The 26,761-nt window shown below is 45.1% G+C and overlaps 2 protein-coding genes across 2 annotated transcripts in view; both read left to right on the top strand.

Moving 5' to 3' along the window:
• LOC129863487 (5-hydroxytryptamine receptor 2A-like) overlaps nt 1-1,529 on the top strand; it is a 20,790-nt gene extending 19,261 nt beyond the window's left edge. The window contains exon 4 of the mRNA XM_055935515.1: nt 1-1,529. This exon is cut by the window's left edge and continues 723 nt beyond it. Within this exon, the coding sequence (XP_055791490.1) occupies nt 1-173 (173 nt within the window). The 3' untranslated portion in view covers nt 174-1,529.
• Nucleotides 1,530-5,117: 3,588 nt separating this feature from the next.
• Nucleotides 5,118-26,073, top strand: LOC129863485 (actin-binding protein WASF3-like). Its single transcript, XM_055935513.1, has 9 exons — nt 5,118-5,610; nt 9,380-9,546; nt 10,063-10,197; nt 10,759-10,912; nt 11,108-11,237; nt 18,744-18,916; nt 20,691-20,957; nt 21,701-22,104; nt 22,259-26,073. The coding sequence occupies exons 2-9, from the start codon at nt 9,414-9,416 to the stop codon at nt 22,414-22,416; spliced, it is 1,554 nt and encodes a 517-aa protein (XP_055791488.1). The 5' UTR covers nt 5,118-5,610; nt 9,380-9,413; the 3' UTR covers nt 22,417-26,073.
• Nucleotides 26,074-26,761: the final 688 nt, after the last annotated feature.

Below are 26,761 nucleotides of genomic sequence, written 5' to 3'. Positions count from 1 at the left end.
CGCCTATTCTATGCAGTAAAGATGCCAACGACTGTAGCTGTAACAGCCACAATGAGCATAAAGTGGAAATGAAAGGAAGAATGGGGTTGGAGAGAGAGGGTACAGGGTCTGGGATGCTTGAAAAGTTGGCCAGTGTCTGTCCCACCACCGCTGAGGAAGTCAGCTGTGTCTGAACTGGCTGGCTGGCCTACTGTCTTTCCCCTTCAGGCTCTCTACATACAAAACATTGTGGTGACACAGCTGTTGCTTCATGTCACTGCCTGGATTCTCCAGCTCATTTTCCTGTTCAAACACAGGAGATGTACTGGATTCTCAATCTCCACTTCCTGTTCAAACACAGGAGATGTACTGGATTCTCAATCTCCACTTCCTGTTCAAACACAGGAGATGTACTGGATTCTCAATCTCCACTTCCTGTTCAAACACAGGAGATGTACTGGATTCTCCAGCTCCACTTCCTGTTCAAACACAGGAGATGTACTGGATTCTCCAGCTCCACTTCCTGTTCAAACACAGGAGATGTACTCAATGTCTCCCTGTTGCTGGACCTGTAAACATGACTCAATGATATATGAAATAGTGTTAAGTCTGCACAATTGATAATGTATGTGTCAGACATTAATTACAGCTAGTGAGTAATATGTGTGTAGTCAGTGTGGTTATTGTAATGAAATGTCCATTAACTGCACTACTAGTAAATCAAAAGGCGTTTGCATCTCTCACAACAGGGCTTTGAGGATAATTTACAGGGAAACCACTTGCTGTATCTCTCTGTAATCCTGGAGCCACAGTGCCACCTAATGGGAATATACTGTACAATACATAAAAATGTAATTTCTTACTAGAAGTTTTTGTTCTGTCTGTATGATAGATTCAAGTCAAAGATAATAGTATTGCACTTGCATGGGAAACAGATGTCTTCATGGACAAGGAGATGTTTCACTCCCCATTACCTCAAGACTGGTTAATATTTCTGACAGTGAGGTCAGGAACCACACTCTGAGTATTTTTTCTTCTTCTTAAATCATATATCACAGTCAACTTTTACTAGTTTATTTGTTATATATTTTTTCCCCCTCTGAAATATTGTATTAAAATATACAAATGAGGTGATATCTCATTAAATATGCACATATTTGCCTATTATGCAAAGTGAGTTTTGGAAACCCTGGTCTAAGGATAACCACTGAACATTTAGTGAATGCAGATGCTTCTGAGGCTGAGAACAATGTGTTGGCGTGTGAGAGGAGTCTGACTTTCAGGAAGTGGCAGTTAAAGACAACCCCTATGAATTTAGACAACCCAACGTCATACACCTATTTACACTCAATCATCATATCTTCAAGGTAAGTTACTACACATCGGCCAGTTTGTAACATTGAAATGGGCGTTTAAATTATGTGTGATTCAATGTAGTGAGCTTTGAAATCATGGATGTGTGTCCATTTAAGGGGTTACAATTCATTACATTTTCATGATGGTAGTGGTATGATAAACTAACAAAAGTAATAAATATGCATTTTCATCAACTTGTTTTACTTTTTAATTCATTGGACCAAAATACCAAAAAATCTCGAAATTGATAAGTAAATGCAAAATGTAATTTTGGTGCTTTTTTTGTGTGTTTTTCTCCTTCAGTTCTAACGTATAGGTGTAACGGATGTGAAATGGCTAGCTAGTTAGCGGGTACGCGCTAGTAGCATTTCAATCAGTTACGTCACTTGCTCTGAGACATTAAGTAGGGTTGCCCCTTGCTCTGCAAGGGCTGTGGCTTTTGTGGAACGATGGGTAACGACGCTTCGTGGGTGTCAGTTGTTGATGTGTGCAGAGGGTCCCTGGTTCGCGCCCGTGTCGGGGCGAGGGGACGACGTAAAGTTATACTGTTACATTGGTGCCGTGACCCGGATCACTGGTTGCTGCGGAAAAGGAGGAGGTTGAAAGGGGGGTGAGTGTAACGGATGTGAAATGGCTAGCTAGTTAGCGGGTACGCGCTAGTAGCATTTCAATCAATTACGTCACATGCTCTGAGACATTAAGTAGGGTTGCCCCTTGCTCTGCAAGGGCTGCGGCTTTTGTGGAGCGATGGGTAACGACGCTTCGTGGGTGTCAGTTGTTGATGTGTGCAGAGGGTCCCTGGTTCGCGCCCGTGTCGGGGCGAGGGGACGACGTAAAGTTATACTGTTACATAGGGTTTCTATTTTCGGCTGGCGTTAAGGCGGCGCTAGTGTCAAACGCATGTTAGTTTGCAATTTCGTCATGTGAAAACTTGTGCACTGGCATTTTCCAGCCCTAACGCCAGGTTTGGCAATTTACCTGTCTAACATCACCACGCTTGGGCTCAGATGGGAGGGGTGGAAATATTTGAGCCGTGTCCTTAAAAACATGATCTTTAAGTGCTAATTTCCGACAGCGCTGGTAGGGATATTTAAGACCAACCAAAAGCTGATTTTAGCAGTAAAGCAGTTGGTTATGGCATGAATTTTGACAGCGGAAACGCAAGCCTTTCCAGTCGTGACGCACCCTGCCCATTATGTGCATTGAACAAGATGTGAGTTGGTGCCTGTATACTTCCTATTTAGAAACATAAAACAATCATGTTTTTCCCCATTTCGTTTTATTTGATTGAAAACCAAGCATAGCCTCCCCTCCTCTCAATGTCTGTTTTATTTTTGTCCTGCCCAATGTAATCAAGTAGACTAGTTAAGACCGTTGATAAAGTGTTTGGCTCGTGAGACTGGAAATAAATCTTAATCACCAAAGCTTTATTAAAATATCAAGTCTGAGAGGAGTAAAACAGTGAGCTGACATTCCCTTTTTTACCTACAGTGCATTCAGAAACTATTCAGACCCATTCAGGTTTTCCACATTTTGTTACGTTACAGCCGTATTCTAAAATTTATGAAATTGTTCCCCCCACCCCTAATCAATCTACACACAATACCTTATAATGACAAAGCAAAAACTGTTTTTTTAGACATTTTTACAACAAAAAAGCTACTTAAATATCACATTTACATAAGTATTCAGACCCTTTGCTCAGTACTTTTTTGAAGCACCTTTGGCAGCGATTACAGCATCGAGTCTCCCGCCACACCCCTTCTGCCCAGAACAACCTCAATTCGTCTCGGGGCGTGGATTATACAAATTGTCAAATGCGTTGAACAGGGATGCCGGCCCATGTGGACTCCAATGCCTCCCACAGTTGTGTCAAGTTGGCTGGATGTCCTTTGGGTGTTGGACCATTCTTGATACACGCAGGAAACTGTTTATCGTGAAAAACCCAGCAGTGTTGTAGTTCTTGACACAAACCAGTGCGCCTGGCACTTACTACCACCTACTACCATACCCTGTTCAAACGCACTTAAATATTTTGTCTTGCCCATTCACCCTTTGAATGGCACACATACACAATCCATTGTCTCAAGACTTAAACATCTTTCTTTAACCTGTCTCCTCCCCTTCATCTACACTGATTAAAGTGGATTTAACAAGTGACATCAATAAGGATCTTAGCTTTCACCTGGATTCACCTGGTCGGTCTAGGTCATGGAAAGAGCAGGTGTTCTTAATGTTTTGTACAATCAGTGTATATTTGTACTAAACTCAGCAAAAAAAAGAAACGTCCCTTTTTCAGGATTTGTAAAAATCCAAATAACTTCACAGATCTTCATTGTAAAGGTTTTAAACAATGTTTCCCATGCTTGTTCAATGAACCATAATCAATTAAGGAACATGCACCTGTGGAACGGGCATTAAGACACTAACAGCTTACAGATGGTAGGCAATTAAGGTCACAGTTATGAAAACTTAGGACACTAAAGAGGCCTTTCTACTGACTCTGAAAAACACCAAAAGAAAGATGCCCAGGGTCCCTGCTCATCTGCATGGACGTGCCTTAGGCATGCTGCAAGGAGGCATGAGGACTGCAGATATGGCCAGGGCAATAAATGGCAATGTCCGTACTGTGAGATGCCTAAGACAGCGCTACAGGAAGGACTGAGGGCTTGTAGGCCTGTTGTAAGGCAGGTTCTCACCATACATCACCGGAAACAATGTCGCCTATGGGCACAAACCCACCGTCGCTGGACCAGACAGGACTGGCAAAAAGTGCTCTTCACTGACGAGTTGCGGTTTTGTCTCACCAGGGGTGATGGTCGGATTCGCGTTTATCCTTCGAAGGAATGAGTGTTACACCGAGGCCTGTACTCTGGAGTGGGATCGATTTGGAGGTGGAGGGTCCGTCATGGTCTGGGGCGGTGTGTCACAGCATCATCGGACTAAGCTTGTTGTCATTGCAGGCAATCTCAACGCTGTGCGTTACTGGGAAGACATCCTCCTCCCTCATGTGGTACCCTTCCTGCAGGCTCATCCTGTCATGACCCTCCAGCATGACAATGCCACTAGCCATACTGCTCGTTCTGTGCGTGATTTCCTGCAAGACAGGAATGTCAGTGTTCTGCCATGGCCAGCGAAGAGCCCGGATCTCAATCCCATTGAGCACGTCTGGGACCTGTTGGATCGGCGGGTGAGGGCTAGGGCCATTCCCCCCAGAAATGTCTGGGAACTTGCAGGTGCCTTGGTGGAAGAGTGGGGTAACACCTCACAGCAAAAACTGGCAAATCTGGTGCAGTCCATGAGGAGGAGATGCACTGCAGTACTTAATGCAGCTGGTGGCCACACCAGATACTGACTGTTACTTTTGATTTTGACCCCCCCTTTGTTCAGGGACACATTATTCCATTTCTGTTTGTCACATGTCTGTGGAACTGGTTCAGTTTGTCTCAGTTGTTGAATCTTGTTATGTTCATACAAATATTTACACATGTTAAGTTTGCTGAAAAGAAACGCAGTTGACAGTGAGAGGTCATTTCTTTTTTTGCTGAGTTTATTTGTGACTTTTCACCCTTTGAATTGTCATTAGTGTATGAGATGTAGAGTGAGTGCTAGAGAAATACTTTGAATGTGCATCCAAGCTTCTAGATCATTCTGCACCAAGCTAGGAATGGGGAGTTAAAAGGCTTGAATCGTGTGCCTCCTACACACACGCGCTCGCACACGGACACACGCACAGAGTTCTCACCCCCAACAATGAGAGCTCCTTGTATTCCGCTCCCCTTTCCCACAGATTCCACAGCATAGCGCTCTATGCACAGTACTGCCCCTCACCCTGATGCATGGAAACATGCGATTATTACATAGACAAGCCTATGCATATTGGATGAAGCCACATTGTCACAGCTAGGTCATTCTATTCATGCGTCTATTTTTGGGGGATGTAATTTTTGTGTCCTAAATTGTTTGTTTTTTTGTTCTGGGGGTTCGGGGCATCTTTGAAACACTGGGTGGTGTTAGCCCATACACGCATGCGCAGTGGTTTCGTTGCCGCAGAGTGTTCTTCGAGGAAAGCCGACGCTGCCAAGGAAACACATGCAGGCATAGGGAATCCAGATTTCAGCATCGTCCTCCATTCCCTTCACGTCGACAATGCATCGATAATGATGGTAGCGCGCAGCAATGCCTTCGATCTATTCCATGCGTGATGTCTTAATAGCTGCCAAATAATACAGCCAAAGAGTGGAGCTAAAACAAGGTTAAGAAAAACAGTCAGTGGTAAGTAGATTTATGTACCATTTTACAATTTTTAGATCACTAGAATAGACTACATTAGTATATATTGCACAATAAGTATTTCAAATTCTATTTTAAAAAATTGTGTGGAAAAATACTAATCCAGAATAGAGGGGGTGGAGGTGACTGCGGTTCTATTTATTATCATCTTACAATAGAAGACATTATATCATGGGGAACATAAAACATATTTTCGTGTGACAGATATGGTGCCTCCGTAGTGTCATAGGTTGACGCTCTCATCACTCCAAATGCAATCAACCCACCCTATCCTATTCATCCTGGTCAATTCTAACCAATCGATATATTGGTTTTCCTCTTCGCGTTCACGTTTATTAGATTTCCAGCTGTACTTGAACACTGACTGGTTATCCGCTGCTGTATCCCAATGGTTGTAGTGGCGAGCACCTGTTCCCTTGTCTTTACAAATCACATGCACGTGCAGAAGCAGCAACGGTCAGAGGTATGATGACGTAATCATCAGTCCAACTGCATGAACTCACTAACATCATTATTTTTCTTCTAATCAGTCATGTCCAATCAAAGATGACTACTAATTAAACCATGGATATTTTTGGAAAAGCAATCTGTGCCTGCATGATGCAACAGATTTAAAGCCACATGTCTGCACATCGATCTATTACTAAGCAGTTACGAATACATTAGGTCTACTAAACTAGGCTACTGTGTAACATTTCAATACTACAGTAATTACAGTGTTATTACACAGGTGTTAACTAAGTGTTACCTAATGTACATGTTTGTAAAGCATACCGTATATCCTACGAGATGAGAAGTCCAGGTGCATGCTTGCCTTTTACCAAGACAACAGCATTAACAGCAGTATCACTAGTCTTCAAATCAAATCAAACTTTATTTGTCACATGTACAGAATACAACAGGTGTAGACCTCCCCGTGAGAAGCTTACTTACAAGCCCTTAACCAACAATGCAAATCAAGAAAGATTTAAGAAAATATTTACCAAATAAACTAAAGTAAAAAATATTAAAAAGTAACACAATAAAATAACAATAACGAGGCTATATACAGGGGGTACCGGTACCGAGTGAATGTGCTGGGGTACAGGTTAGACAAGGTAATTTGAACATGTAGGTAAGGGTAAAGTGACTATGTGTAACGGATGTGAAATGGCTAGCTAGTTAGCGGGTACGCGCTGGTAGCGTTTCAATCAGTTACTTCACTTGCTCTGAAACCTAGATGTAGTGTTGCCCCTTGCTCTGCAAGGGCCGTGGCGGTCCACTCATTCTTATGTTTAATAAATGTATCGTATAGTGTATGTGGCAGGCTTACAATGAATGCAAAAAACAACATTTGAGAGTGTGCTGACCCTGGTGCTAGAGGGGCTATGCAGCTGGAAGTTGGATGTTTGAAGTGGTACCAGACTATAAAAAGGTTGGGAACCACTGATGTAGAGGGCTACTCTGGGAACCAGCCTGAGTCATGTTTCTAAACACTGGACTTTTCCTCCTTCACAATGTTTTGCACCCACTTGGGTGATGCCTATATCAGTCCGGCTCCAGTCTTTTTCCATATGCCCAAGTGCCAAATAAAGACGAAAATCCATCACTATTTGATCCAAGCTCTTTTCATTGGATATGCTTATTTGGTTATTTTTGTACCGCTTATTTTGCTCTCTTTTTTTCAGACCTATGCTTTAAAGAGACAAGACATCTAAATACAGTTATCTAAATACAGTTATTAAACTGAGAGAGATAGGAGGGAGAACATTGTGATTTGAACTGGGAGAGATAGGAGGGAGAACATTGTGATTTGAACTGGGAGAGATAGGAGGGAGAACATTGTGATTTGAACTGGGAGAGATAGGAGGGAGAACATTGTGATTTGAACTGAGAGAGATAGGATGGAGAACATTGTGATTTGAACTGGGAGAGATAGGAGGGAGAACATTGTGATTTGAACTGGGAGAGATAGGAGGGAGAACATTGTGATTTGAACTGAGAGAGATAGGAGGGAGAACATTGTGATTTGAACTGGGAGAGATAGGAGGGAGAACATTGGGATTTGAACTGGGAGAGATAGGAGGGAGAACATTGCGATTTGAACTGAGAGAGATAGGAGGGAGAACATTGTGATTTGAACTGGGAGAGATAGGAGGGAGAACATTGGGATTGAACTGGGAGAGATAGGAGGGAGAGCATTGGGATTGAACTGAGTGAGATAAGAGGGAGAACATTGGGATTGAGCTGAGAGAGTGATTACATGGTCATTATTGCGTCTCTCCGTTCTCTCTCCCGTCTATTGACTCTTTATTTATTCGGTGCTTCTAATTGACGTGTCACACAACAGGAAGTTCAATATATACTGAACAAAGATATAAATGCAACATGCAACAATTTCAATGATTTTACTGAGTTAGAGTTCATGGAAGGAAATCAGTCAATTTGAATAAATTCAATAGGCCCTAATCTATTGATTTCAATATGACTGGGCATGTCACGTTCCTGACCTGTTTTCTGTTCTTTTTGTATGTGTTTAGTTGGTCAGGGCGTGAGTTGGGGTGGGCATTCTATGTTTTGTGTTTCTATGTTTAGGTCATTGGAAATTAGCCTTATATGGTTCTCAATCAGGGACAGGTGTTTGACGTTTCCTCTGATTGAGAACCATATAAAGGTAGGCTGTTCACACTGTTTGTTTGTGGGTGGTTGTCTTCCGTGTTTGTGTCTGTGCACCACACGGGACTGTTTCGGTTTGTTTGTTTGTTTGTTCGTTCGTTTGTGTAGTCTGTACCTGTTCATGCGTTCTTCGTGTATATGTAAGTTCGTTTTATTCAGGTCTGTTGACTTCGTTTATTATTTTGTAAGTTATTCAAGTGTTCTTCGTGTTTCGTCTTTAATTTAATAAATTCATCATGTCGTATCACAACGCTGCGCTTTGGTCCAATCCATACTCCTCTTCTTCGGACGAAGAGGAGGAGGACAACCGTTACAGGGCAGGGTTGCAGCCGTGGGTGGGCCACCCACTTGGGAGCCAGGCCCACCCACTGGGGAGCCAGGTCCAGCCAATCAGAATGAGTTTTTCCCCACAAAAGGGCTTTATTACAGACAGAAATACTCCGCAGTTTCATCAGCTGTCCGGGTGGCTGGTCTTCGACGATCCCGCAGGTGAAGAAGCCGGATGTGGAGGTATTGGGCTGGCGTGGTTACACGTGGTCTGTGATTGTGAGGCCAGTTGGACGTACTGCCAAATTCCCTAATATGACATAGGAGGCGGCTTATGGTAGAGAAATTAACATTAAATTATCTTGCAACAGCTCTGGTGGACATTCATGCAGTCAGCATGCCAATTGCACGCTCCCTCAACTTGAGACATCTGTGACGTTGTGAAAAAACTGCAAATTTTAGAGTGGCCTTTTATTGTCCCCATCACAAGGTGCACCTGTGTAATGATCATGCTGCTTAATCAGCTTGTTGATATGCCACACCTGTCAGGTGGATGGATTATCTTGGTAAAGGAGAAATGTTCACTATCAAGGATGTAAACAAATTTGTGAACTAAATTGGAGAGAAATATAAGCTTTTTGTGCATATGGAAAATTTCTGCAATCTTTTATTTCAGCTCATGAAACATGGGACCATCACTTTACATGTTGCGTTTATATTTTGGTTCATTATAGATGGCTCCACTGAAGATGAAGTTATATTGTTTTATAGCTGTCATGAATGTGCTAATTGGAGTGTTTTTGAACCCTTCCTCCCTGGCTCTCTGTAGGTGAGTGTGTGACTGTGTGTCGGGCGCAGCCGCCATGCCGCTGGTTAAAAGATGCATCGAGCCCAGGCATCTGTGTCGTGGAGCCGTGCCGGACGGGGTCACCAGCGAGCTGGAGTGTGTCACTAACAGCACCCTGGCAGCCATCATCAAACAGCTGGGGGGCCTGAGTAAGTCTACACACCTGACTGACTGATTGCTGACTGACTGATTGCTGACTGACTGACTGACTGACTGACTGACTAACTGACTGCTGACTGACTGACTGCTGGCTGACTGGCTGAATGACTGCTGACTGACTGACTGACAGCTGACTGCTTACTGACTGACTGACTAACTGGCTGAATGACTGTTGAACTAACTGGCTGGCTGACTGCTAACTGGCTGAATGACTGTTGAACTAACTGGCTGGCTGACTGCTAACTGACTGACTGACTGGCTGGCTGCTGACTGGCTGAATGACTGTTGAACTAACTGGCTGGCTGACTGCTAACTGACTGACTGACTAACTGCTGACTGACTGACTTACTAACTGACTGCTGAATCAATAACTGACTGATAGACTGCTGACTGACTGAGTGGCTGACTGGCTGACTGAGTGACTGCTGACTGACTGACTCACTGCCCTTCTCTGTCCCTGACCCATGTCTATGCATGGTGTGTGTGTGTGTGTTTTGTGAATGCAGGCCGACATGCAGAGGACATTTTTGGAGAGCTGTTCAATGAGGCCAACAGCTTCTACATGAGAATGAACAGCCTCCAAGAGAGAGTGGACCTGCTGGCGGTCAAAGTCACCCAGCTGGACTCCACTGTGGAGGAGGGTAGGTGGAGGCAACATAGGGGGGGGGGGGTCACAGCTGGGGGATAAGAAGGGTAAAATTATCTGCTGAGCATCATACAATACATCATCAATACATCATTCCCAGGAGAACATACAGCACAGCATATGGTATGAAAGCATGAATGAGCATCAAATTAAGAGCACCATGGTAGAGGAGCATAGTAAAACACACAGTTGCATAATGCTAGGGCTTCGCCAGGGCTTCGGGCCCAACAGCTGAGTCCCAGACTCCCTGCTGCTCCAATCACCAATACATTGGTTGTCATTATACAGGCTGGGATACACTGGATACTGTATATTCATCCTGTTCGAAGACTCTGCTCACAGTAATTCTGACCCTATGTTTGCTGTTCTATTAAATGGTGTTTTTATTTAAGAGGAAGCATTGATACACCACTAATAAATGTGCTTTGTTTTCATGTTATTGAACATTCCACACTTGTAAACATTCTGGGTTGCCATGGCACTTCATTCATAGCTGCCAATGAGTCAGTGTTGTAGTGTTCATTCATTGTGTTGATCCTTGGCATTCTGGTCCCAGTTTCGCTGCAGGACATCAACATGAGGAAGGCCTTCAAGAGCTCCACCATCCAAGACCAGCAGGTGGTGTCCAGGAACTCCATCCTCAACCCTGTCATGGAGATGTACCATCGCTGTGACAAACCTCCACCCCTCAACATCCTTAGCCCCTACAGGTTAGCCCTCAGCCAATCACATTACGACTTACTGAACCCCACTTTAGTCATTGCACTTCTCCTTTTACGGGAAGGTACAGAATTAAGCATTGGGGATGTGCAATTTATCTGTATTATAAGATAAGAGTTATAAAATGTAGGTGTTAATTGCATTGCCAAGGCCAGTGTCTCAGGTCAGGATGTGTTGTCATACAGGGATGACAACAAGGATGGTCTGAAGTTCTACACAGACCCGTCCTACTTCTTTAATCTGTGGAAGGAGAAGATGATCCAAGCAACAGAAAACAAGCGGAAGGAGAAGAGGCGGCAGAAGGCTGGTGACAAGGTGAGTGAGTTTGTGTGTATGTGTACGTGCACGTGCGTGAATGTGTGTTTTATGTGTATCTGTGATGAATTACTACTCTCTCACATTTTCTATATTTCGCTGCAAGCTCTTTGCTCTTTCTCTCTCTCTGTGTCTCTCTCTCATATATATATATTGTTATGACTGTTGGCTGTTTTTTCCCTCTCAGACCCTCTCTCCTTCCCTCCACCATTTGACATCAGGCCTGTCAGGATTAGCTCATTGCTCTTTTTAGACTGTCTGTGCAAAAGCCTCGGGATGTGGACGTGTGTTTAGACAGACATAGAACATGGGAAGGAAAGAGAGAATGAGGGCTTATGGGGATAGGGAGCGAGCAAGAGAGGAAACATGGTTAGTGAATAGCATGGTCTATTGTGTTTAGCAAGATGAACAAAACATCTTTCTAACACTACTAAGATACTGTATACATCTTAAATTGTCTAGGGGCTGTTTGATCTGTATGGCTGCAGAGTTACAGTACGGCTGGCACGATAGAAATGGAAAGCTAATTTCCTATTGAGCCGTCATCTGCAGCGCTGAATGCAGTCTCCTCAGGAACCAGTCTCCTCAGGAACCAGTCTCCTCAGGAACCAGTCTCCTCAGGAACCAGTCTCCTCAGGAACCAGTCTCCTCAGGAACCAGTCTCCTCAGGAACCAGTCTCCTCAGGAACCAGTCTCGGCAGGAACCAGTCTCGGCAGGAACCAGTCTCGGCAGGAACCAGTCTCGGCAGGAACCAGTCTCGGCAGGAACCAGTCTCGGCAGGAACCAGTCTCGGCAGGAACCAGTCTCGGCAGGAACCAGTCTCGGCAGGAACCAGTCTCGGCAGGAACCAGTCTCGGCAGGAACCAGTCTCGGCAGGAACCAGTCTCGGCAGGAACCAGTCTCGGCAGGAACCAGTCTCGGCAGGAACCAGTCTCGGCAGGAACCAGTCTCGGCAGGAACCAGTCTCGGCAGGAACCAGTCTCGGCAGGAACCAGTCTCGGCAGGAACCAGTCTCGGCAGGAACCAGTCTCGGCAGGAACCAGTCTCGGCAGGAACCAGTCTCGGCAGGAACCAGTCTCGGCAGGAACCAGTCTCGGCAGGAACCAGTCTCGGCAGGAACCAGTCTCGGCAGGAACCAGTCTCGGCAGGAACCAGTCTCGGCAGGAACCAGTCTCGGCAGGAACCAGTCTCGGCAGGAACCAGTCTCGGCAGGAACCAGTCTCGGCAGGAACCAGTCTCGGCAGGAACCAGTCTCGGCAGGAACCAGTCTCGGCAGGAACCAGTCTCGGCAGGAACCAGTCTCGGCAGGAACCAGTCTCGGCAGGAACCAGTCTCGGCAGGAACCAGTCTCGGCAGGAACCAGTCTCGGCAGGAACCAGTCTCGGCAGGAACCAGTCTCGGCAGGAACCAGTCTCGGCAGGAACCAGTCTCGGCAGGAACCAGTCTCGGCAGGAACCAGTCTCGGCAGGAACCAGTCTCGGCAGGAACCAGTCTCGGCAGGAACCAGTCTCGGCAGGAACCAGTCTCGGCAGGAACCAGTCTCGGCAGGAACCAGTCTCGGCAGGAACCAGTCTCGGCAGGAACCAGTCTCGGCAGGAACCAGTCTCGGCAGGAACCAGTCTCGGCAGGAACCAGTCTCGGCAGGAACCAGTCTCGGCAGGAACCAGTCTCGGCAGGAACCAGTCTCGGCAGGAACCAGTCTCGGCAGGAACCAGTCTCGGCAGGAACCAGTCTCGGCAGGAACCAGTCTCGGCAGGAACCAGTCTCGGCAGGAACCAGTCTCGGCAGGAACCAGTCTCGGCAGGAACCAGTCTCGGCAGGAACCAGTCTCGGCAGGAACCAGTCTCGGCAGGAACCAGTCTCGGCAGGAACCAGTCTCGGCAGGAACCAGTCTCGGCAGGAACCAGTCTCGGCAGGAACCAGTCTCGGCAGGAACCAGTCTCGGCAGGAACCAGTCTCGGCAGGAACCAGTCTCGGCAGGAACCAGTCTCGGCAGGAACCAGTCTCGGCAGGAACCAGTCTCGGCAGGAACCAGTCTCGGCAGGAACCAGTCTCGGCAGGAACCAGTCTCGGCAGGAACCAGTCTCGGCAGGAACCAGTCTCGGCAGGAACCAGTCTCGGCAGGAACCAGTCTCGGCAGGAACCAGTCTCGGCAGGAACCAGTCTCGGCAGGAACCAGTCTCGGCAGGAACCAGTCTCGGCAGGAACCAGTCTCGGCAGGAACCAGTCTCGGCAGGAACCAGTCTCGGCAGGAACCAGTCTCGGCAGGAACCAGTCTCGGCAGGAACCAGTCTCGGCAGGAACCAGTCTCGGCAGGAACCAGTCTCGGCAGGAACCAGTCTCGGCAGGAACCAGTCTCGGCAGGAACCAGTCTCGGCAGGAACCAGTCTCGGCAGGAACCAGTCTCGGCAGGAACCAGTCTCGGCAGGAACCAGTCTCGGCAGGAACCAGTCTCGGCAGGAACCAGTCTCGGCAGGAACCAGTCTCGGCAGGAACCAGTCTCGGCAGGAACCAGTCTCGGCAGGAACCAGTCTCGGCAGGAACCAGTCTCGGCAGGAACCAGTCTCGGCAGGAACCAGTCTCGGCAGGAACCAGTCTCGGCAGGAACCAGTCTCGGCAGGAACCAGTCTCGGCAGGAACCAGTCTCGGCAGGAACCAGTCTCGGCAGGAACCAGTCTCGGCAGGAACCAGTCTCGGCAGGAACCAGTCTCGGCAGGAACCAGTCTCGGCAGGAACCAGTCTCGGCAGGAACCAGTCTCGGCAGGAACCAGTCTCGGCAGGAACCAGTCTCGGCAGGAACCAGTCTCGGCAGGAACCAGTCTCGGCAGGAACCAGTCTCGGCAGGAACCAGTCTCGGCAGGAACCAGTCTCGGCAGGAACCAGTCTCGGCAGGAACCAGTCTCGGCAGGAACCAGTCTCGGCAGGAACCAGTCTCGGCAGGAACCAGTCTCGGCAGGAACCAGTCTCGGCAGGAACCAGTCTCGGCAGGAACCAGTCTCCGCAGGAACCAGTCTCCGCAGGAACTTTGCCTTTAAATTTCAATCAAACTGTAACGCTGAATTTCCACGATACGAATTGAATAGAGCTCTTAATTAGAGGAAGCATGATGATTTATTAAATAACAACTAAGACGTAACTTCACCACCAGCTGTAGCAGAACTGAAATGTATTACATTAATCTCCCCGGGGCTCCCGCCAGCTTCTCCGGGATCGGTCGCGTTACCGCACTGGACGCCTCGCAGCGCCCATCTCCGCCACTCCGGATTCGGGGATCTGAACACGACTCCCTTTCGAGGAGGCCATCGCCCCTCCCTTCCGAACGGCGTTCGCCCATCTCTTAGGACCGACTGACCCATGTTCAACTGCTGTTCACATGGAACCCTTCTCCACAGCGGCCTTCAAAGCTCTCGTTTGAATATTTGCTACTCCCACCAAGTTAATAAATGAGCTCGTACATGTTCTACAGAACCTTCAGGAAGTAATCACACCCCTCCACTTTTTCACAATTTTGTTGTGTTAGAGCCTGACTTTTAAATGTATTCAATTGAGATGTTGTGTCAGTGGCCTACACACAATACCCCATAATGTTAAAGTGGAATTATTTTTATTTCGAAATTATTATATATGTTTTCCTTTAAATGAATAGCTGAACTGTCTTGAGTCATTGAGTTTTGAATAATACGTTTCATGTGTGTAATAGTAGTTTTTAACATGATTTATTAATGACTACTCCACACATATCTGTAAGGTCCCTTAGTCAAGCAGTGAATTTCAAACACAGATTCAACTCTGAAGACCAGGGAGGTTTTCCAATGCCTCGCAAAGAAAGGCACCTATTGATAGATGGGTAAAAAAAAAGCAGTCATTGAATATCCCAATTACACTTTGGATGGTGTATCAATACACCCAGTCACTACAAAGATACAAGCGTCCTTCCTAACTCAGTATGTTTATCCCGTGTGTAACTCTGTTGTTGTTGTTGTCGCACTGCTTTGCTTTATCTTGGCCAGGTAGCAGTTGTAAATGAGAACTTGTTCTCAACTGGCCTACCTGGTTAAATAAAGGTGAAATAAAAATAAATAAATAAAAGTTCCTGGAAAGGAAGAAAACCGCTCAGGGATTTCACAATAAGGACAATGGTAACTTTAAAACAGTTACAGAGTTTAATGGCTTTGATAGGAGAAAACATTGTAGTAACTTCACAATACGAACCTGATTGACAGAGGAAAAATAAGGACGCCTGTACAGAATAAAACATTCCAAAACATGCATCCTGTTTGCAAAAAAGGCACTAAAGTAATACTGCAACAAATTTGGCAAAGAAATTCACTTTTTGTCTCTCCATATTTTCAAGCATAGTGGTGGCTGCAGCATGTTATGGGTATGCTTGTAATCATTAAGGACTGGGGAGTTTTTCAGGATAAAAAATAAATGGAATGGAGCTAAGCACAGACAAAATCCTAGAGGAAAACCTGGTTCAGTCTGCTTTCCACCCGACACTGGGAGAGGAATTACTATTTCAGCAGGACAATAACCTAAAACACAAGGACAAATCTACACTGGAGTTGTTCACCAAGAAGACAGTGAATGTTCCTTAGTAGCAGAGTTACAGTTTTGACTTAAATCTACTTGAAAATCTATGGCAAGACCTGAAAGTGGTTGTCTAGCAATGATCAACAACCAATTTGACAGAGCTTGAAGAATTTTGAAAATAATAATGGGCATTTTTGCACAACTCAGGTGTGGAAAACTCTTCTACTTACCCAGAAAGACTCACAGCTGTAATCACTGCCAAAGGTGCTTCTACAAAGTATTGCCTCAGGGGTGTGAATAGTTATGTAAATTAGAAATTTCTGTATTTAATTTTCAATACATTTGCAAAAATGTCTAAAAACACATTTTCACTTTGGAATTATGGGGTATTGTGTGTAGATGGGTGAGAGAAAAAATGAATTGAATCCATGAGTTTTGATTGTTTTGTCCCATACGGAGGGTTTATACTATCTAGTATGGCTGAAGTCCTCCTGACTTCAGAGTCTGAAGAGGCTCTTTGATGTGAAATGGTAATGCATGGACAGCCACACCAAGCCCCAGAGAGCCGCCTCCTTCCATTACGGGAGGTCTCAACCCCCCAGAAAAAAAGGAATGAGAGAACCAATCAAAATTCTCCATTTCTGGGTATGAGAGAACCAATCAAAATTCTCCATTTCTGGGTATGAGAGAACCAATCAAAATTCTCCATTTCTGGGTGAATATTGCATTCAAACGGACGGACTCCTTTCCAGACCAGTGGGTCACAGGTCTCCCTCACTGGGTACCACATGGTTCGTGCCAGCCAGACGAGCTTTGTACCCCATTCTGATGGCATCCTCTGACGCAGTCCATATTTCTGTATTTGGGCTGCAGTCAGTGTTATATGTGCTTTCTGATGGTGTCAAGTCTAGTTTCCTCGATATTACGAAAGGTTTTTGATTTTGTTCTATAAATAATATTGGTCTATCTATTGGTTTACCAACTGTTGACCAAGCTATGTTAGAGCTGCAATCTGATTTTGTTACATTACAGAAAGCCCTTGTTGATTTAAAACTTGAACTTAATGCGGGCAAAACGATATATATGTTCTCTAATTCACACAATAATGTCTCAGATGGACTACATACATGATATACACAGCAGCATGTGGATACCCCTTCAAATTACTGGATTCGGCTATTTCAGCCACACCCATTGCTGACAGGTGTATAAAATCAAGCACACAGCCATGCAATCTCCATAGACAAACATTGGCAGTAGAATGGCCTTACTGAAGAGCTCAGTGACTTTCAAGGTGGCACCATCATAGGATGCCACCTTTCCAACAATTCAGGTCATCACATTTCTGCCCTGATAGAGCTGCCCCAGTCAACTGTAAGTGCTGTTATTGTGAAATGGAAACGTCTAAGAGCAACAACGGCTCAGCCGTGAAGTGGTAGGCCACACAAGCTAACAGAACGGGAACGCCAAGTGCTGAAGCACGTAGCGTGTAAAAATCGTCTGTCCTCGGTTGCAACACTCACTATCGAGTTTCAAACTGCCTCTAGAAGCAACATCAATCGAGCTCAACGCCAAGCATCGGCTGGAGTGGTGTAAAGCTCGCCACCATTGGTCTCTGGAGTAGTGGATCACATTTTCTGGAGTGATGAATCACGCTTCACCATCTGGCAGTCCGACGGACGAACTGGGTCTGGCATGTACTTGGAGAACGCTACCTGTCTGAATGCATAGTGCCAACTGTTTGGTGAAGGAGGGAGATCTTAACGCTACAGCATACTTTATGGCACTAGTTTGGGGAAAGCCCTTTTCTGTTTCAGCATGACAATGCTGAAAGGATGAAGGCTATCATAGCAGCAAAGGGGGGACCAACTCCATATTAATGCCCATGATTTTGGAATGAGATGTTCGATGAGCTGGTGTCCACATACTTTGGCCATGTAGTGTATTTACTCATTGGATGATTCTCTCATCGAGTGCATTCCCGCCTATAAATATCTGGCCGTTTGAATTGATAAAGATCTAACGCCTAAAAAACATTCGGAAGAGCTAGTTAAAAATGTCAGATTTAAAGTGGATATTATTATTATTATTTTTTTTAAATATGTCTTGCCTCTCTCTAAACAGCAGGAAGCAGATTATACAATCAACTTTCCTGCCAATTTTGGACTATGGTGAAACCATTTATCAAAATGCAGCAGACACCACTCTAAAACCTTTGGCTGCAGTGAACACTTCGCTTTATCACAGATGACAGGTTTAATACTCATCACTGCATCTTGTATCAAAAGGTCGGCTGGTCCTCGCTAAAGTCCCGTACTCCCTTTCTGTTTACAAATCTCTGCTGAAAAAGCTTCCAACCTACCTCACTTCACTGTTATGAGATACCAAACCCGCTCACAGGGATGGTTAGCTCTCTCGGTTCCACTAGTCCGTACCGATCTAGATAGATCCGCTTTCAGTTTTAATGCCCCCCATTCTTGGAATAGCCTGCAGAACTCCCTGTTTTGTGAATGCAGGTTCCCTGGTGTCGCCATGGCACTTTATGACTAGTATTAGATGTGTTGTATGACAGTTGCAGTTGTTTTTGATTGAATGAAGAGATTGTTGTGATTGTAATGTTGAAAGTTGTAACTTGTAGTTTTTTAAGTGATCATTTTGTATTGTTGTATTGCTTTTTTGCTATGCTTGGGGCACCTTTGAAAATGAGACCCTGGTCTCAATGGGTTTTTCCTGACTAAATAAAAGTAAAATAAATATATGGGTTTGTCTCTTCTATGAGAAGAAACAGGTGGAGGACCCCAGCCTTATAGGTTTGTCTTTTCTAGGAGCATAAACAGGTGGAGGACCCCAGTCTTATAGGTTTGTCTTTTCTAGGAGCAGAAACAGGTGGAGGACCCCAGTCTTATAGGTTTGTCTTTTCTAGGAGCAGAAACAGGTGGAGGACCCCAGTCTTATAGGTTTGTCTCTTCCAGGAGCAGAAACAGGTGGAGGACCCCAGCCGGGAGGTGAAGAAGGTGAGGAAAGCCCGTAACCGTCGTCAGGAGTGGAACATGATGGCATACGACAAGGAGTTCCGCCCAGAAAACCGCCTCACGCCTTCACCCTACCATGGCATGTCCTCTGAGGGATCTCTCTCTCCAGACAGGTCAGTAGGGATGCACTGAAACAATCAATCATTCAATCATCAATCAATCAATCAACCAACAAACTAATCAATCAAATACTTTTTTATGAACAATTGTATGATATTGTGATATGTGTGCCACTAAATGTAAATGTACAAAATCTGCTCTCTGCTGCCATCTACCTAAAAGTTTGAAAGCCTGCATGCTCCTTAAAACCCTTTACACTGATGGAAATTGGCCTGGTTGGATAGGGCTAAATTGAAATGTTTCTTACAGAATGCATGAGCATGGTAGCAATTGAAAGAGAACAGTTAGGAGATTATGGAACAACGTTTGACTAAAGTTGAGGACACAACAGTTTGCCTGACACAGGACTGAATCCAAACAGTACACTGTTGATTTTATGTGCATTTTACATTTCCTTTTTTGCCGCATTTGTTGATAACGAAATCTGAAAATACTCTGGATATATTCAGTAACATGATAAGACTATTCCTGGAAAATATGGGGTAGGTACAACATAAGACCAAAAAAATACAAGGGTTTGAGTTAGAGGACTAACTGGTGTCTCCAAGTGGCCACAATCTCTCCCAAGTGTGCCCAGTTCCTAAGTCAATTCAATGCACTTTTATGACTCAAAGAAGAGTCTTCAACTATAAGGTGTTTTTTTAAGTTCTCCTAGCTGTGCTGTTGAGGAACTAGAGCAGCACACTTGTAGTTGTTTTGTTTGGAACTCAGCCCTGCATCCCGGCCATCACACAATTACTGTTGTTGTTTACGCAATCCAAAAACAGCCCATTATAAATCAATCTGGGTCAGGTGGGCATCATTTGAAAGCTTGTTCTATTGCCAACATTTCTAGATAAGTTATAACGTACGGTCTTACAGTGTTAGGCTATCACAGGGCAATTCAAGGAAACCAATCATAATTTGTGTGCATACAAAAGGAGTCATGCATGCATTCAGGTGCGTGTTCCACAGCGAATTTCCTTCACAATAGTCAAACATGTTCCGTCTGTTCAGAAGAACCCAGGGTATGACGTCATGTTATCTGGTAACTGTACATCAAACAGGCTTGTTCAGAAGAACCCAGGGTATGACCTCATGTTATCTGGTAACTGTACATTAAACAGGCTTGTTCAGAAGAACCCAGGGTATGACTCCATGTCATCTGGTAACTGTACATCAAACAGGCTTGTTCAGAAGAACCCAGGGTATGACTCCATGTCATCTTGTAACTGTACATTAAACATAGTGATGATAAACTTTGACACTGTATATGACATGAGTTTTATGATATGGAAATGTGAAGTGCATGTTTGGACTCACGGGTGTTTGGATTGCTTGTATGACATCAAAGAGGTATTTATTATAACCCTCAACGTCTCATCTTTCAAAATACATCGAGTCCTCTTAATGTACAGCATGTCTCTCACTCAGACAACAAACATGTGGCAAAAGTTGCCCAATTAGCAGGAGGGATGGGGACAACTTGTTGCGTTCAGAACGGCTGTCAGTCAAAACACATACAGCGCTGTGAAGCGCATTGCATGAGCTCTGACATCATTTACTGCGTTCCATATCAGTGACCAAATCTGCAGTCTTAAAGGGATACCATATAATATTCTACATTGTACTCCAGCAATACTGTTATGTTTTAATAGTTGGCTCCTTGGTTTTAGATGACACACCCATTCTTTAAGACCTCCATTGACATGAGACTAGGTGTATGTTGAAAGTCTTTGATGATCCCTTGCTCCTCATCAACCTCTATCTGTGGTTTAAATGTTCCAGGTCTGGTATGTCTGATGAGCTGTCCTACCCTGCCAGCCCTAACCACCCACCCCAAGAGGGAGCTGTCTTGGGTCCTGATGGGAAGGAGCACCTCACAGGCCCCAACCAGACCCAGTCTCTGGACCGGGCCTACCGACCCCCTACTGCCGGCACCGCTGCAGCCCAAGCCCGCCAGCACTCCCTGGGCCGCGTGCAGCCCAACCAAGGACCCACACCCACAGATCCCTCCCTAAACGGACCCCGGCCTGCAGCTGCCAAAGAGGCTAGGTGTGTAGCTGGCTACCCCTCTCGTATCTCCTTTCATTTCTCATCTCATCTCTCTCTCGTTTCTCCTCATCTCTCCTCTCGTCTCCCCTCTCATCTCTCCTCTCGTCTCTCATCTCTCAGCTTGTCTCTCATCTCTCAGCTTGTCTCTCATCTCTCAGCTTGTCTCTCATCTCCTCTCATCTCTCCTCTCATATCTCCTCTCATCTCATCTCTCCTCTCATCTCTCCTCTCATCTCTCACCTCGTCTCTCTTCTCACCTCGTCTCTCCTATCGTCTCCCCTCTCATCTCCCCTCTCATCTCTCTACTTATATCTCCTCTCATCCCTCCATCTCTCCTCTCGTCTCCCCTCTCATCTCTCATCTCGTCTCTACTCTCATCTCTCCTCTCATCTCTCCTCTCACCTCATCTCTCCTATCTCCTCTCCTCTCATCTCTCCTATCATCTCTCCTCTCCCATCTCTCCTCTCTCCTCTCGTCTCATCTTGTCTTGTCTCTCTTCTCTCCTCTGTCATCTCTACTCTCATCTTTTCTCTCCTCTCCTCTCTCATCTCTCTTCTCTCCTCTCATCTCTCCTCTCTCCTTCTCTGACTACGTTTCTTCTATTGTATATAAGTTGAAGGAAAATCTCAAAGCCCATTCTATCTACAGTAAATTCCACAGGCATATATTTGATTATAATGTAAAGGATGTAGTTCTGGACAGGCCCTGTCTGACTTGATTGGTTTTCTGTCATTGTTCCACAGCGGTCACCAGATGCCAGAGCACTTTATCCCTCCGGCCCCACCCCCACCTCCTCCCCTCATCCCCTCAGCCCAGACGGCCTTCGACAGCACAGCAGGGCCTCCCACCCTGGCCCCTGCAGGTCTCCCCACCCTGGCCCCTGGCACCATGGCCGCCCTGTCCCGCCCATACAGCCCCTCACCCCCTCCACCCCCACCCGGCAGCTACTTCCCCTCTCCATCCCACCCTGTCACTGGGGGACCCCCTGTTGCCCCTCCTCCACCCCCACCTGGTGGCCCCCCAACATTCGCTCCCTCCCCAGCCCATGCCATGCACCCCTCTGGGAGCACACTGCCAAGAAAGGGCAAGGTGCTAGGCATCCCGATAAGCGACGCACGCAGCGACCTGCTGTCAGCCATCCGCAGAGGTGAGACCCTCTGGTTCACTAGGTGGAAGGGCCAGGATTACACAGCACAATCTGTTTACATTAATGTACATGGAAAGATAGCCCAGCTACTAGTAACATATATACAGTAGGGAAAGTATCTTTTGACAGTAGATTACTTGTGTTGTGTCCTCAGGCATCCAGCTGAGGAAGGTGCAGGAGCAGCGTGAGCAGGAAGCAAAGAAGGAGCCAGTAGGGAATGACGTGGCCACCATCCTGTCCCGACGCATCGCGGTGGAGTACAGCGAATCAGATGAGGACTCGGAGCCTGAGGAGAACGAGTGGTCAGACTGAGGCGGAGAGGAGAGGGTGGGGAAGAGCAGAGGGCTAGGACTTACTGTACTCACCGACATACTGCTGCTATTCCAATACCAGGACACACACACACAGCATACTACATCTCGATTGACCTCTTGTTAGGGAAAGTAGATGAGACACTTACACAGTATGACAGTATCCATTAACTAGTCAGATACTGTATGGGGAAAGGAGGGGAAGGAGAGGAGGGGAAAGGAGGAAGCCACAGTGGGTCTGGGGGGATCTGTTGGAACCATGCACAGCAAGCTTATACGTACATACAGTGCATTTGGAAAGTACTCAGACCCCTTGAGTTTTTCCACATTTTGTTACGTTACAGCCTTATTCTAAAATTGATTAAATTGTTTTCCCCCTCATCAATCTACACACAATACCCATAATGACAAAGCAAAACTGTTTTTTAGAATTGTTCACAAAAATTAATAATACATTTAAAAATTAAAAACCATTTACATAAGTATTCAGACCCTTTACTCAGTACTTTGTTGAAGCACCATTGGCAGCGATTACAACCTCGAGTCTTCTTGGGTATGACGCTACAAGCATAGCACACCTGTATTCGGGTAATTTCTCCCATTCTTCTCCCATTCTTCTCTGCAGATCCTCTTAAGGTCTGCCAGGTTGGATGGAGAGCGTCGCTGCCCAGCTACTTTCAGGTCTCTCCAGAGATGTTTGATCGGGTTTAAGTCCAGGCTCTGGCTGGGCCACTCAAGGACATTCAGAGACTTGTCCCGAAGCCACTCCTGCGTTGTCTTGGCTGTGTGCTTAGGGTTGTTGTCCTGTTCATCAAGAATCTCTCTGTACTTTTCTTCATTCATCTTTCTCTCGATCCTGACTAGTCTCCCAGTCCCTGCCACTAAAAAACGTCCCCACAGCATGATGCTGCCACCACCCTGCTTCAACTTGGCATCCAAGTTCAATCTTAGTTTCATAAGACCAGAGATTCTTGTTTCTCATGGTCTGAGAGTCCTTTAGGGGCCTTTTGGCAAACTACAAGTGGGCTGTCATGTGCCTTTTACTGAGGAGTGGCTTCCGTCTGGCCCCTCTACCATAAAGGCCTGATTGGTGGAGTGCTGCAGAGATGGTTGTCCTTCTGGAAGGGTCGCCCATCTCCACAGAAGAACTCTGGGGCTCTGTCAGAGTGACTATCGGCTTCTTGGTCACCTCCCTGACCAAGGCCCTTCTCCCCCGATTGCTCAGTTTGCCCGGGAGGCCAGCTCTAGGAAGGGTCTTGGTGGTTCCAAACTTCTTCCATATACGAATGATGGAGGCCACTGTGTTCTATGGGACCTTCAATGCTGCAGAAATGTTTTGGTACACTTTCCTAGCTCTGTGCCTCGACACAATCCTGTCTCTGAGCTCTATGGACAATTCCTTCAACCTCATGGCTTGGTTTTTGCTCTGGCATGCTCTGTCGACTGTGGGACCTTATATAGACAGCTGTCTGCCTTTCTAAATAATGTCCAATCAACTGAATTTACCACAGGTGGACTCCAATCAAGTTGTAGAAACATCTTAATTAAGGGGCGGCAGGTAGCCTAATGGTTAAAGCATTGGAATTGTAACCGAAAGGTTGTAAGATCGAATCCCCGAGCTGACAAGGTAAAAATCTGTCATTCTGCCCCTGGACAAGGCAATTAACCCACTGTTCCTAAGCCGTCGTTGTAAATAAGAATTTGTTCTTAACTGACTTGCCTAGTTCAATAAAGGTTAAATAGAAAATAAATAAAAAGGATGATCAGTGGAAACAGGATGCACCTGAGGTCAATTTCAAGTCTCATAGCAAAGGGTCTGAATACTTATGTTAATAGAGTATTTCTGTTTTTTATTTGGAAAAAATTTGCTAAAAATCTGTTTTTGCTTTGTCATTATGGGGTATTGTGAGTAAATTGATGATGATTTTTATTTTATTTGATCTATTTTAGAATAAGGCTGTAACGTATCAAAATGTGGAAAAAGTCAAGGGGTCTGAAAACATCCCGAATGCACTGGGTAAAAGGCCAATATCGCCGATAGTAATAATAATTTTTGACATTTCTATAGCGCTTTTCATAATCCCCAAGCGCTTCAAAAGCAAAAAACAAACAAGCAATACATCATCATGAGTAGCCTAGCTATAGTTAGCTTGGTCAACCAATACATCATCATGAGTAGCCTAGCTATAGTTAGCTTGGTCATCCAATACATCATCATGAGTAGCCTAGCTATAGTTAGCTTGGTCAACCAATACATCATCATGAGTAGCCTAGCTATAGTTAGCTAGGTCAACCAATACATCATCATGAGTAACCTAGCTATAGTTAGCTTGGTCAACCAATACGTCATCATGAGTAGCCTAGCTATAGTTAGCTAGGTCAACCAATACATCATCATGAGTAGCCTAGCTATAGTTAGCTTGGTCAACCAATACATCATCATGACTAGCCTAGCTATAGTTAGCTTGGTCAACCAATACATCATCATGACTAGCCTAGCTATAGTTAGCTTGGTCAACCAATACGTCATCATGAGTAGCCTAGCTATAGTTAGCTTGGGGTCTGAATACTTTCTGAAGGCACTGTATATGATTATAATATAATACACAAGGTCCAGTATAAAGGTGTTTATTTCATGAGTCATGATATTGTAGTTTGAATATTATTTGTGGTTTCAGTTGCATATCTTCCACCTGTAAATGAGTCAGACAAAAACCACAATGTTGTTTTCAAGGTGAAGAGGCCAAGGCATTCTTTTAACTAGTCTGATCTGTAGCTTAATGCACTTAAATATTTGTCTATTGAAAAGTATTTAGTGTTCTGTTCTTGTTCTACTGTGCATATGAAGAAGATGCCACGTCAAGTGTATATCAGGTTGGTTGATACTTTTGGACACATGGGACTGTAGTCGTAACTGTGTCATCAACACAACTTCTCGTGATCTGAGGGACGTCCCTTTGTTTTACTTGTCTACAGTGTTGTGGTTAAGTATTGATACCCTAATTGGCAGTGTGTAACATAATTTGTCGTTTTTGGTGAACATAATTTGCTGAAGATTTGCTGGTTGACTAACGACTACCGTGTCTGTGTGTGTGCCTTGCTGTTCATTTATTTTCTGACTCTTTTTAATGTTGAAGGCCTGACGAGATAGTCCTGAATTATATATTTTTTATTTTACCCATATTTTACCAGGTAAGTTGACTGAGAACACATTATCATTTACAGCAACGACCTGGGGAATAGTTACAGGGGAGAGGAGGGGGATGAATGAGCCAATTGTAAACTGGGGATTATTAGGTGGCCATGATGGTATGAGGGCCAGATTGGGAATTTAGTTTGGGAAATAGATAGTCCTGAAGAGGTAGTGGTTGATTTTTGGTGTGCTTGTCGTCCAGTTTGACTAATGTCCTGCTAGAGCAGACGAGAGAGGAGGGGCATAGCAATGTTTCAGACATACTGGTCCTATGTTCTATCAAGTCATATGTTTATATTACTACTAATGTGTTTTACAATTCATTGTTGTATAGATTTTTGTAGCACTGCTTGTAAAATGAATTTGGGTATCTAGATATGAAATGACTATCACATTGATCAAACCTAGTAACAATAGTGCACGTATGAGTAGCTAATAAAATGAAATAAGTGTTATGATACCTTACTTTTGTCTTGGATCCTCTTGTGACTGCTTATCACTGACCTATTGCACTGATATAACTACCCTATTGTACTGTACCACTAGAATATGAATAACCAATTTATGCACTTGTTCTGAGAGACATTTGTACATTTGTTATTTTTGCATGTACAGTATGACCCCCACCCACCTCGCAGGCCATCTGGCCATCTGGGATGACAAGAAGGGCATAGAGACAAATGAACTCATGAGATCTACGACATGGGAGGGAACAACTCATTCTGAGCCAAGGACATGACAGTATTTCTTGTCCAGCTGTAGAGCCACATCCTAAGGATGATATTTTAATAAGGTCAGGTAAATCCCCACTGGATGCGGTACTGTATGTATAATGATAAACTAGCTAATGCATTTATAGAGGCTGTGTTGTCTGTTTTTGAATGAGTATTGTTTCTTTCCAATGTTTGTAGAAGGTACCGGAACCTTCCAGTGGTAAAGTATTTTGGAAATGACTCCGTATCTCTTTCTGGTCCCATGTGAAGCAGCACTGACATTAGTGGAGTGTTTATTATTCTAAAAATATGATATGTAATTTAGCAGATGCTTTTATCTTAAGGTACTTGCAGTCATGCATGCATACATTTTACATACGGTTTGTCCCGGGAATCGAAACCACTATTCTGGCGTTGCAAGTGCCACGTTCTACTGAGCT

The sequence above is a fragment of the Salvelinus fontinalis genome, chromosome 10 (genome assembly GCF_029448725.1).
Source record: "Salvelinus fontinalis isolate EN_2023a chromosome 10, ASM2944872v1, whole genome shotgun sequence".
In the NCBI taxonomy this organism is placed as follows: Eukaryota; Metazoa; Chordata; class Actinopteri; order Salmoniformes; family Salmonidae; genus Salvelinus; species Salvelinus fontinalis.
This window is presented reverse-complemented; position numbering and strand designations above follow the sequence as displayed.